At 51.4% G+C, this 12,203-nt stretch overlaps 4 protein-coding genes across 4 annotated transcripts; 2 read left to right on the top strand and 2 right to left on the bottom strand.

The window, feature by feature from the left end:
* Nucleotides 1-67: 67 nt before the first annotated feature.
* COCVIDRAFT_34463 (hypothetical protein) lies at nucleotides 68-2,475 on the bottom strand (the record flags this gene model as incomplete). The annotated part of the gene is made up of 2 exons (XM_014705027.1): nucleotides 68-1,127; nucleotides 1,175-2,475. 2 exons carry the CDS (start codon nucleotides 2,473-2,475, stop codon nucleotides 68-70), a joined length of 2,361 nt encoding a protein of 786 aa, XP_014560513.1.
* Nucleotides 2,476-4,680: 2,205 nt separating this feature from the next.
* Nucleotides 4,681-6,286, top strand: COCVIDRAFT_89054 (hypothetical protein; the record flags this gene model as incomplete). Its single annotated transcript, XM_014705026.1, has 4 exons — nucleotides 4,681-4,740; nucleotides 4,835-4,937; nucleotides 5,009-6,090; nucleotides 6,149-6,286. The coding sequence occupies 4 exons, from the start codon at nucleotides 4,681-4,683 to the stop codon at nucleotides 6,284-6,286; spliced, it is 1,383 nt and encodes a 460-aa protein (XP_014560512.1).
* A 962-nt stretch (nucleotides 6,287-7,248) lies between these two features.
* On the top strand, nucleotides 7,249-8,377 carry COCVIDRAFT_23371 (hypothetical protein; the record flags this gene model as incomplete). The annotated part of the gene is made up of 3 exons (XM_014704959.1): nucleotides 7,249-7,380; nucleotides 7,484-7,853; nucleotides 7,938-8,377. The coding sequence occupies 3 exons, from the start codon at nucleotides 7,249-7,251 to the stop codon at nucleotides 8,375-8,377; spliced, it is 942 nt and encodes a 313-aa protein (XP_014560445.1).
* A 1,311-nt stretch (nucleotides 8,378-9,688) lies between these two features.
* Nucleotides 9,689-12,027, bottom strand: COCVIDRAFT_23370 (hypothetical protein; the record flags this gene model as incomplete). The annotated part of the gene is made up of 2 exons (XM_014704958.1): nucleotides 9,689-11,120; nucleotides 11,180-12,027. 2 exons carry the CDS (start codon nucleotides 12,025-12,027, stop codon nucleotides 9,689-9,691), a joined length of 2,280 nt encoding a protein of 759 aa, XP_014560444.1.
* Nucleotides 12,028-12,203: the final 176 nt, after the last annotated feature.

Genomic DNA, 12,203 nt, shown 5'->3' with positions numbered 1-12,203 from the left:
CCAGGATGCAGCCCTCGCTCTAGGGATAGATGAAATAATGAAAAAGCTTATACCAAGCGCACATTGCTTAACTAAACATCCACTGACAGTGGCAGGCGTCTGGTGGGTCGGCACGTCTCTGCATTTCAGAAGGGCTTTGACGTTTGTCCTTATTTGATGGGGCATTGCTGGGCTGAGCAGCAAGGAACTCTTCGTAGCTCGGATCTGCCTCTTGCAACCATATTCTGATTGGACTATCGTTTGGACCTGGTGCTGTCGTAATCTCTCCATTGTCTAGTAGAACCATCTGTTGACAGTACGGTTGTGGCGAGTCGGCGAGGCGGCGCTCCTCAATCTTGACAGTACGCGGGTAAGGTGGCATACGCGACGGAGGATCATCGGAGGACGTATCTCGTCGACTGACACGAGCAGAAGCAGACGGGGTTGGCTTAGCAGTCTCCATTATATCCACTGAAACAGTGTCTGTTGTTGTTGCCGTAACGGTCATGGCCTCGATGGAGACGGTTTCCAGGGTGGAAGGGGTGGGGGTAGGCCATTCAGTAGGAAAAGACGTAAATGAGGCTGCCGTCGAGTTGTCCTGCACGTAGATATAACCCTCAATATATGTGTCATTCCAGTAACAGTACCAGGGAAAGTCACCAGGTTTCACCTCGAATCGTTGCCTATATTTTACGTCTTGTCGTGTCGTGAATGCTGACCCAAGGTTGAGTTGCTCTGGTGGCAGGATGACCAGCTTGTCATACCGAGCAGAAAAATGGTAAGCCGGGCCATAAGCCTTGAAATCCAGGTCAAGCACGAGGCTGAGTGGCTTCTTGTCTAGCGTGGGGGTTTGGAGGCCATAGAGGATAGTTCCCTTTGGTACAGAAGGACCAGCGCCCATGGATGCTACCTGTATGGTATCGCCATCCACGGTAGTTTCGTTGACCGTTATAACGAGGGGAGCAAAGGTCATTTTGCACGACCATGCAGAGTATTGATTTGCTTGAGTTAAACATCCTGGAGTACTCTCTTGCGGCATGCCCATAGGAAGTGCGAAAGGCCCTGTGGGTATTGAGGCCATACCAGAGGGGGCCGAGATAGGGACAGCGTCAAAAAGAGATCCGTTTTGACCAGTGACCTGCGGTTGGCTACTCGAAGTCAGCAAGTGGCAATTGTCAGATAGCTAATGACTTACGCTTCCTCATGCGGGTGACGATTTCCCTCCTCATTCTCGTCAGTGATTTGTTTCTTCGTAGCAATGGTACCGATTGCAGCTCCGAGGGCGATGGCAAGGATTATGGTAGCTATTAGAATTGCGAGGGCAAGGCCCATTGGAACTTTGCCCCATAACTTCCTCTTCCGCCAAGGTGTTTTCTCATCAGCCAGCTCCGATTTCTCCAAAAACTGGTTCTCATTCGCCAACAATGACGCAGATGAAGAGTCTGAAGGTTCAGCTGGTATGGTGTGGTTGCTTGATGGGGCAGTGGAGGTAGTGGGTGCAACATTGCCGGTTTGAGTTTCTGGTCTTTGAGGTGGCAGACGGGCGGGTGTGACGGAAGGCAAGAGAGGAGCGGCAGGAGTAGCAGCGGTTGAGAGGGAGGATGCAGAGAAGGATGTTGAACCCAGTGGTGACACGGGAGACGGCGGAGAATTGAAAGGGTCTTCTGGATCAACTTGGGCGGGTGCAGGAACTACACGCGACGCGCTTGCCTCGGCAGCCAAGGACGCCTTGGTTGGACCTTCTTCTGGATATCTTGAGTACGGGGGAAGCTGCTCTGTGTGGCCGTCTGGTCCAATGATGTCCTGCTCCTCGCCATCGGGCCCAAGCACTCGATGGTAGCCATTGTTTAAACCCGGGAATCCAACGGGAATAGCCGATTGTACCGGGGGCGCAGGTGGCCGTGCGGGCTCTTCTGGTGGTTCCTCGTCGACAATTCCACTCTGCGAGTACATGGCATACGGATGAGTGGGCCGTTGTAACGACATGGATCGATGTGGCTGTCGCTCTGTCGAGCTCGTCGCCACACTCAATGGCCGCGCCATGGATAGCTGCGGATACATGCCATATGGGTGGCTGGGTCCGGTCTCGAAAGGGTTTTCCGAGTTGCTTGTTGTCGCAAAAGACGCCGTAGAGCTCACCGAGTCGCGATGCGTATGTCCCAGGGGTGACCGTTGGCTGGATCCCCTGTTGAGCGGCGATCGGCCATCTTGCGTCATGGGATCGTGTACTTTAGCGGTGCTGTTCCGCGTAGCCGTCCTCCGCAAATCTGTGCTGTTGGGTTTTGACGTGGACGTCTGTCGTTGCGGTGTAGCTATCCGGTCGTGGTCCTGACGGTCGCTGTGCCACGTCTCGGTAGTGTTGGCTGGCCGAAAGCCGTCCGAAACTGAGGGCATGAAGTCATCTTCGCTCGGATCGATTTCGTTATCATCATCGAAAACATCGGGTTCGCTCGAGCGCCGCGATGGCTCGTTATCGTCACTGTTGCGTCTATCCATGGCGCTGAACGGTCGTCCCTGAGAGCCACAGAGGCTCTGACCCCCCTGCCGGATCTCCCAAGCAGCGATTCAAGCTTCTCTCCGTGAAATTCTGGTAGTAATGGCGCGCTCGGAAGCGATCGGTCGTGTGCGGATAGCGAATGTGGTGCGGTTTTTGGTGTGTGTCGTGTCGTGATGTTGGGGCTGTGTGCGGAGAGAGGGCGCATCGGGCAGGTTTGGAACTTGGAAGTCTGAGACGCCACTAGTCCCAAACCGGCCGCTTAGCACGAACACCCAGTCCTGTGCCTGCATCACTCGACAAGGCCGCGAAACTGAGGACACATGCCTTTGCCAGCCCCTCTCCCAAATGCTATAGCGATTGCCAATGTCTTATTTTCGCTACACATACACGCAATGGCACATTTCCGCCTGCTTGCTTGAAATCACTGGGATTACTCGGTCCCGGGCCCAACAAGTACATGGGGGGCATGCCATATGTGCACTGCTGCCTCAACAGACTCTTCGCTTGCAAAGTTCAGAGGCTACTCGCAATACACAGCTTTGTCGAGTGAGTGCGATGGTTTTGTGCTGACATACAATGTATATGTACAGTACATACACTACGGTGACGGATGGACATATATATAGACATATATGCATGTACATGGGTGGCGAATGGTGGCACTCCGGACGTGCGCTTCATGACTTCTGCATATTTAACAGCCTCCCCATGTGCAGCACGCCATTGAAAGGCGATACAGTGTGTTGGGGTACAGTGTTCGCATTGTTTCACGTCGGTCACTTTCTTGATTAGCATTGCGGTCTTACCCGGTGCATTCTGCCTTAGTGGGGTGCAGGCCGTTGCCACCCTGTCCCTGTTTTCAGTGTACTAGTGATTCTCGAGTTCATCACTCCTCATTGTCCACTATACTTTTATGCAAACAAAGATGTATGTGTACTCAAGATAATAGCAGAACAACTCATGTGCATATATGCGATGGATTTTCATCATAATGTTGCAACAGACTGACGGATCGAGATCAGAAGGGATCTTATATGGATGCTGCTTGGTGTTGGTGATGTGCGGTGCTGGTTGCGCTGGCAGCGCTCGTGCACTGTGCGCACAATGGATCCCGTCGGTGTACATTTCATCCGCCACTTTTATGGAATTACTGCTTCCGTAACATCTGCTCAACACTCATAGTACATCAGTGACAGTCTACACAAGGTCAGGTTGAGTGCTTTTCAGGTTGAGTGGATGTATATCGGCAATTGCCTGATGCTTTGACCATCCGATAACCATATTTACCCTTCCTGGACGATTTCCTATTGCCTTAATCTGTTTCGGGGAGAAAGCCGTCGCAGGACTACGTCCAACTCCGATGACATGTACGTCGGCCATCCGGGAAATGCTGCTACATGCTGGCTGTTAGACTGCAACTGGATGCGACTGGATGCAGCTGGACGTCTCGCTTACGAGCAGCCGTGTTATGCGGGCTGTGAGGCTACGTGCTAGCCGACTACTATTGCAGACAAGCTTCGTAGGATTAGAGGGCTGTTCGGTTCCCGAAGTAGGTGGTCTCGAACAGGTACCTGTTGTCTCTGGTTGCTTACAGACCTGGACCTGGTTACAGGTGTGGCTACATGCTTGACAACTTAGACAGTACATGGCGTGGCTGGCGGCAAATCCCCGAATGCCAAGCACATATCTGATAAGCTGTCGGGTAGTTTTGCTCCCTCGAAACGCCTTGCCCTGAGTGTTGGTGGCACGACAGCAACTCTGGCCGAAAGGGGGTGTCAAGAAAAAGGAAAAACACCCGTCCTTCTCGCAGCGTCAGTGACGCAGACGAGGGCGCTGGCAAAGGAGCCGCATGGTTTCTTTTTTGGAGAAACCCCGCAACAGGACAGCGACATTGATGTTCCCTGTAAGACCCTTGAAACTTTGTTGTGAAAATCCGCCGACAACAATGACAGCGCGTGGGCCGTCGACGGGGTTAACAGCCAAAGGCCGCACAAATTCATTACTCGCCCCCTATCGAGCCATGCTCTTGACCTCTTGCTAGCATTGCCACATCCGGATCGCCGCTATTACTGTTGGGGCCCTTTTCCACTTTACGCGTAGCATCCTCTTCCTTCAACTACTTAAACCAGCGGTGTGAACTCCCCTCTTTTCTGCCCACACAATCTCTTCCTACTCCATCCCCACCACGTCAAAACACTGCAACCATGGCTGCTCGTCCCTCCAACATCGGCATCAAGGCCATTGAACTCTACTTCCCCAGCCAGGTACACTACTTCCACTCCCTGCGCATGCGACAGGCCTCCTCGCCCCGTCACGCGTCCAGATTGCTGCAACACCCGCTAACCAGTCTCCCTGCAGTGCGTTGACCAGACTGAGCTCGAGAAGTTCGATGGCGTCTCCGCAGGCAAGTACACTATTGGTCTCGGCCAGACCAAGATGTCCTTTTGCGACGATCGCGAGGGTGAGTTGTACCATTCCTGCCCTTTGGCATTACTCGTTCCTGGACACAAGACTGATCTTCCACCTCCACAGACATTTACTCTCTCGCCCTGACCACCGTCACCTCCCTCTTCAAGAAGTACAAAATCAACCCCAAGGACATTGGCCGCCTCGAGGTCGGCACGGAGACGCTGCTTGACAAGTCCAAGTCTGTCAAGTCCGTTCTCATGCAGCTGTTCGAAGAATCTGGCAACTACAACGTTGAGGGTATCGACACTGTCAATGCATGCTATGGAGGAACAAACGCCCTTTTCAACTCGGTCAACTGGATCGAGTCGTCGGCATGGGACGGCCGTGACGCTATCGTCGTCGCAGGAGATATTGCGCTTTACAAGAAGGGTGCTGCCCGCCCCACTGGTGGAGCTGGATGCGTGGCCATGCTCGTTGGTCCCAACGCGCCCCTCGTCATGGATGCCGGCCAGCGCGGTTCTTATGTTAGGCACACATACGACTTCTACAAGCCTGACCTTAAGAGCGAGTACCCCATCGTCGATGGTCATTTCTCCCTTCGCTGCTACACTGAGGCAGTAGATGCCTGCTACAAGGCTTACAACGAGCGCGAGAAGACTCTCAAGGCACGCCAAAATGGCAATGGCGTCAACGGAAGCAGCCACGAGCTCGAGACTCCTCTGGACAGGTTCGACTACATGGCTTTCCATGCGCCAACCTGCAAGCTTGTCGCCAAGTCATACGCGCGTATGCTTTACAACGACTACCTTGTCAACCCCACCAACCCTCTCTTTGCCGAGGTTCCCGCTGAGCTCCGCGACCTCGACTATGCCACTTCCATCAGCGACAAGACTGTCGAGAAGACATTCATGGGTCTTGCCAAGAAGCGCTTCGCTGCCCGCGTCCAGCCTAGCATCCAGGTCCCAACCGAGTGCGGCAACATGTACTGTGGCAGCGTCTACGGTAGCTTGTGCAGTGTACTCGCCAATGTCAACAGCCAAGATCTGCAGGGCAAGCGCATTGGCCTGTTCAGCTACGGAAGTGGTCTGGCCTCTTCCCTGTTCTCCTTCACTGTCAGGGGCAGCACCGAGAACCTTACTAAGCAGCTTGACATTCACAACCGCCTTGCCAACAGGCGCGTAGTAGCCCCCGAGGTTTACGATGAGGTGAGTTTGGACATGCTATGAGATTGTTTTTGAATTGTATGGCTAACTATATCTGTAGATGTGCAACCTCCGTGAGCAGGCCCATTTGCAAAAGGACTACACTCCCAAGGGTAACCCCGAGACCATTTCATCCGGTGTTTACTACCTCACCGGTGTTGACAGCATGTTCCGCCGCTCCTACGCTATCAAGGAGTAAACTGCATGTTTGCCGTACGATATACCCCTCTACCACGACTTGTTTTCTGCCTCCGCTTGCATTTTGAGCATTTGCAGAAGTCATTTTTATGATTCGGTTTAGACTCCAAAGGTTCTGTCATTTTGTTCTTGGCGCATGGAATTGGAACCCCACCTAGTAGCTTTGCTGAGTTATGGTGCTGTTTCACAAACATTACGAAGGACGAAATGATGGAAAGGGAATTGGCATGTATATTGTATGGTCCTCTCTATGAGCGTCCATACAATGTACTGTTTTTATTTAGGTTCCTTACTGAAGCAACTATGCTATAGATATAATAATACTACGAAGTTTACCGAGACTGCTCATGTTTATATTTGTTATCAGAAAAAAATGCAAAAGAACGACTAAATATACCGACATCGGCACCAGCTCAACAAAACTGGGTCCTCGTCTCCTGGGGGACAAAGTTCCCGGTACTACAAAAGGACTTGTACTTCATACAGTTAGCCGCACCATTTACCTGCAATTTTTTTTAGTCTTGTATACCTGCAAATACTACTTGAAAATATAGTGAAGACGATGTGTATATGAAGCTATTGTTCTAATGGTGATGGATTTATATTGTAAACCTTGAGAAGCTGCTAAGTTTCCGGCGCATTATCGATCTTTGTAAGGCAAAGTCCCGGGGATTTTGTCTACCAGGTGCCCCCTCTTGGGAGCTGTTGTGTCATGCCACTACTACTTCTTCTTGGGGCATAGCTTGTGTTGAGTATTGATGAATGAATCGTACCTCGGCCCAAACCTCAAAGCTCCGCGTCGCGATTACCGCCCCGCCTGCCACCCCGGGCTTCCGACACCACCTGAGCTTTAAATACTTTCAATCTAAAGAAACCACTGACATTTAGCATTGCGCATTGCGGCTAGGAAAGTTCCTGACACTAAGACTCCACTACCATTTACACTACATACCTTTTTCCACCATGGGCAAAGAATTGGGACCTGGTGTCGGCTTCGAGTTTCCTCCAGTTCAAGTATCATGGCTGAAGCGCGATCTTTTGCTGTTCGCACACAGCATCGGAGTTACATACCCAGATGAGCTGCATTTCCTCTATGTAAGTCAATTTAGCCCAGCATCTCTCTAGTCAATGCTACCGAACTATTGAGAGTGTACATATGTTGTATTACGGAAAGAACGAGCTTTAACAACCATGCTAGGAACTCCATCCTTCCTTTGCTGCCTTCCCCACATATCCCGTTATTCTCCCGTTCAAGCACACCGACCAGGAGGTCATTGATTTCTATGCGCGCAGCAACTCGGAGCCGATTGAGGGCGTGCCCAAGTTCGACACCACGCACGTGCTTGATGGTGAGCGCAAGATGCAATTCTTCAAGAAGCTTCCCGTCAGCAGCGAGGGTCGCAAGTTCGAGGTGCGAAGCAAAGTGCTAGGCGTGTACGACAAGGGCAAGTCAGGCACGGTTGTAGAAACCGAGCAACGCCTTGTTGATGCCGAAACGGGAGAGACGTACACCCGAGCTGTTGGAAGTGGATTTTACGTCGGACAAGGAGGATGGGGTGGTCCCAAGGGTATGTCAAACCAAAACCAAACTATCTACCCATCATTTTTCATCATCGGAGAACGCAAGTACTAACAAATGAACCCTCATGCAGGCCCCAAGGTCCCCAACTTCCCCCCTCCATCCCGCAGCCCCGACTACACACACATCCACCAAACCACGCTGGAAACCCCGCACCTCTACCGCCTAAATGGCGACTACAACCCGCTGCACGCAGATCCTGAGCCTGGCAAGAAAATGGGCTTCGGCGGCCCCATCATCCACGGCCTCTTCTCCTGGAACATGGCCGCCCATGCCATCCTCAAAATTTTCGGCGCCAGCAAGCCCGAGAACCTGAAAGAGTTCCAGGCGCGCTTCGCAGCCCCGGTCAAGCCGGCTGACAAGCTGATTGTCGATATGTGGCGTACGGGGGATAAGGATGCCCAAGGCGCAGAGGAGATAAGGTTTACCGTCAGGGTTGACGGCGGCAAGACGGTGCTGACGAATGGCCGGGCCCTGGTTAAAGTTGAGGGTGAGGCCAAGCCCAAGTTGTAAAGTAGTAGTGGTAAGCGAGGAGGGGGGATTGGCAGTTGTTGTCGTTGGGAGAAAAGGTTTGGCAAGGTCGGGTGTTTTTTAAGATAAATTAAGTTGATTAACAAAATGCAAACAATTCAGATGCAAATTATCATGGTTTCCTACAAATTTTGCACTTTGCTTCGACTTTTCTTTTTTTTGTTCTGCATACAACGTCGAATCATGCTTTCAATTCATTCCAAGAAATACGTTCCGAGTAACATGGTAGTACACATTTTGTACGAGTTAGGCTAGATCCTCCGCGCCTTGGTACCTTTTACACTTACGTTCTTCTCTTACTACACAAGGTTGATCCATCTGATAAGATGAAGAGATCAGTACTGTACTTTCACGTGCGGGAGGGGGGCCGCATTGAGACTAGCGGCAACACGTTTACTCAACAATATTGATGGTTATGACCGGCACCGGTGAAGACTAAGCAAGGGAAAGCACGAAAAAAACGTAATACGAAGAAAAATTGCATCAACTCCTTGGCTTCTTTTTTTTTGCATGAGCACATAAACTACATCAAAGTATTACACCACTGAGAAGAAATTAAAAAAAACCGCAAAGACATATTTCTCTAATTTTCATTGATCTTGCATTTTAGTTACAGATGTATGTATAAGCAGCCTAGCCCATATCCATGCCCGCCTTTGTTTGTTCCATGACGATGCATATTGTATGAATTGACTTGTGAGTTTAAAAATATATAAACGACTTGCACAGAAGCGAAAAAAAAGAAAGCTTACGAGTTTAATGCACGGCAATAGCAAAAATAAAAAACACAATCGCATAAAGCCTTGGACTCGACACCACACCATTTAGCAAACAAAACTCCCATACACACGGAAAAAGCGAAAGCAATGCAACCGCGCAATGCAAATCCCATGCCCCGGCAAAAACGAAAGATGGTGTACGTGTCGTAGTGCGTAGGTTTTCACTACCTGTAAAAATTCATTCTGGAAAATCCTGGAATCGTCGTGGATCATGGAGTGGACACAGTGGTCCCTCACTGTTGGAGGTTACGCGAATTGTACCTCTGTAGCCACTGGTTGCGTTGGCAGCAGCAGCAATTGATGGAGCATATTAATCAAAGACTTGAAGTTAGTTCAAGTCTTTGTTGTAGGGAAAGCTCTGGGTATCCAAGAAGAGGCTCGTAGCAATAAGACTGCCTTGAACTAATAAAACAGAACAAGACAGCAACTTTTGTCGGGTCGTAGGAAGGAAGTGCTGTAGAAGAATCATAACGGTAGAAAAAAAGGACGAGACTATTATCTGATGAGAGGCTCATCAGACGTCAAACTGGCCGTGGTTGAAGACATCGTGCTCGTTGCTGGCAACGACGCCAGACATCCTGTCGCTACGCCCCGCTGGCCTGTCCCAGTTGACATCATCCGTATCATCTTCGTCCATACGTTCCATGCCTTCGCTCCTGTGTCTATCATGGCCAAATTGTTGCTCCATTGTGCTCTGGTCTGTGAAGGTGAAACCGGCAAAGTTGGCTTGCATCGTTGGCGAGAGTGGCGTGGATGCCGAATTGACACCTGAAGCCAGAGCAGCAGCACGTGCATTCAAGGAACCAGCACCGTTGAGAGCGTTGGTGAACTCGGGATCGAAGTTGGACACGTCAAGCTCTCCCTTGAGTTTGGGCTTGAACGGAGGCACAACGTTCTTCTTGGCCAGAGCGTCCCAGTCGATATCAGCAAAGAAGGGGTGATCCTTCAACTCTTCCGCATCGCGTGTAGCGCCGAGTCTGTGCTTGGGGTTCCTGTTGAGAAGTCCCTTGACGAAATTCCTACCTTCTGTGCTGAGGGCGTCGCGAGGGAACCTGACTTTTCCGAAAGCAATGTTCTTGTACATTTGCTGGGTATCTTCTGCGTAGAATGGACTCCAGCCACAGCACATTTCGAAAACTAGCACACCGAGAGACCAGAAGTCGACCATCTTGGTGTAGCCGTGCTCATCCAAGAGGACCTCGGGAGCAAGGTATTCGGTAGTACCGCAGAATGTGTTGGTTGTGGCGTTCTCGGTGAGGTTGGCCTTGGACAGACCAAAATCGCAGAGTGCGATATGACCGTTTGCATCCAAAAGGATGTTCTCAGGCTTGAGGTCTCGGTACACAATGTTGTGTTCGTGGAGATGCTGCAATGCGAGGATGAGCTCTGCAATGTAGAACTTGGCACGTGCTTCCTGGAAACGACCTTCTCTCTGGAGATGCCAGAAGAGCTCACCTCCAGACATGTAGTCGGTTACAAAGTACAAATCTGAAGGAGTCTGGAAAGAGAATTTGAGCCCGACAATGAAAGCCGAATCAGCCATGGCTGTCCGAACGAGAATGTTGCGTTCTCCAAGTGTATGTGCCACCTCCTTCTTCTGTACAATCACCTTCTTCGAAAGGACCTTCATGGCGTAAATTCGGCGAGTGTCTCGCTTGCGGACCTGGAAGACCTGGCCAAAAGTACCCTTTCCAATAAGCTTGAGAATTTCGAAATCTTCTGGGCCATAGTGCTTCTTTTCGACCTTTTGGAAATTGAGCTTTAAGTGGATTTCTCCAGTAACAACGCCGCCTTCGCCTTCTCGAGGCTCCAGTGGGAACCAGCCATCGTAGGGCTCGTTATATTCAACAAGGTTTGGACAGAAGCGAACATGGCCGAGGAAAGCCTCGCCATTGGCGCGATCGTAGACTGAGACGTCGACTTCTGCGTGGTCTCCAACAACATCACTTGAAGCTGTTAGGCTCGGAATCTACAAAAGTGAAGGAGAAAAAATATCGCCACTTACAAAATTGCTTCGTGTCCCCACTTGGGGGCGGTGACTTCTTCGAGAGAGCCATTGTCCCTGGGGTCTGAGCTGTGGCCACTGTTGCTGCTCTGTCGGCTCTTCATTGGGATAGCCATTGGGTGGTTCATTTGGCTCTCTGTTCGCTTCATCTGCATGGGTGGGCGGCCCTTCTTCGAGTCATCGTGCCTGGGGCCATCTGAGATATACTCGGCCCATTGGAATTGGCAGACGACATAGGGGTCTACACTGGGAACGAGGCCCCTTCCTTCAGAGATTGTGACTGCGAGCTTGCCTTTTGGGGCGACGACGGGAGCCGTCTTGCTTTCCTTGGACTGGTCTGACGCATTGGAGGTGCGAGACAGGTTCGAGGGCTGCGGCTTGGTTTCTTGCGAGCGTGTGCGAGGAGTCTGAGGAGGGGTAGCCTGTTGCAACGGCGCAAAGTCGCCTTGCGTTAGCTTCTCCGTTTCACCAGCCAACTGTGAGGCTGAAGGAGTTCGGGAAGAGGCACTAGGGGTGGGGCTAGGCAGCATTTTGGGTTGGGTAGATGACTCTTTTTGCTCTTTTTCTTGGGGTTCCGACGGTGCAGGCTCGAGATGGTTCTGTGCAGAAGAAGTGACGGGTGCGGGGGAGGGGCTTGCCGCTGACAACGACTTCCGCGAGGGCATAAGAGAATCACGAACCTGACCAAAGTAACTATGCAGAATACCCGGCAGTCGTTTGTCCGTAGGATCGGGCTTGGGTGTCGTGGCACCGGGTGGCGTGGAGCTGGTGGAGCCGATCTGGTCGTGTCCGTCGTCATTATTTTCGTTTGTTGCTCTGTGGTGAGTCAGCAATGGAGAAGACGACATCATGTCGCATCAAGTTAAAGGGCGGTGAGTGCGTGTCGGGGCGGGAGCAACGTGGTGGTGTGAGGGCTGCGGCCATAGCCACGAGTCGCTGGGCCGATGGCGAAGAAATAGTGTGCAACGTTGGACGGGGACGTTGCTCAGCTGCATCTGACCAGCTCAGATGCTAGGCTTTGCTA

This window comes from Bipolaris victoriae (genome assembly GCF_000527765.1).
Source record: "Bipolaris victoriae FI3 unplaced genomic scaffold scaffold_11, whole genome shotgun sequence".
NCBI lineage: Eukaryota > Fungi > Ascomycota > Dothideomycetes > Pleosporales > Pleosporaceae > Bipolaris > Bipolaris victoriae.
The sequence above is the reverse complement of the archived record's forward strand: the minus strand, read 5'-3'. Positions and strand labels throughout refer to the sequence as shown.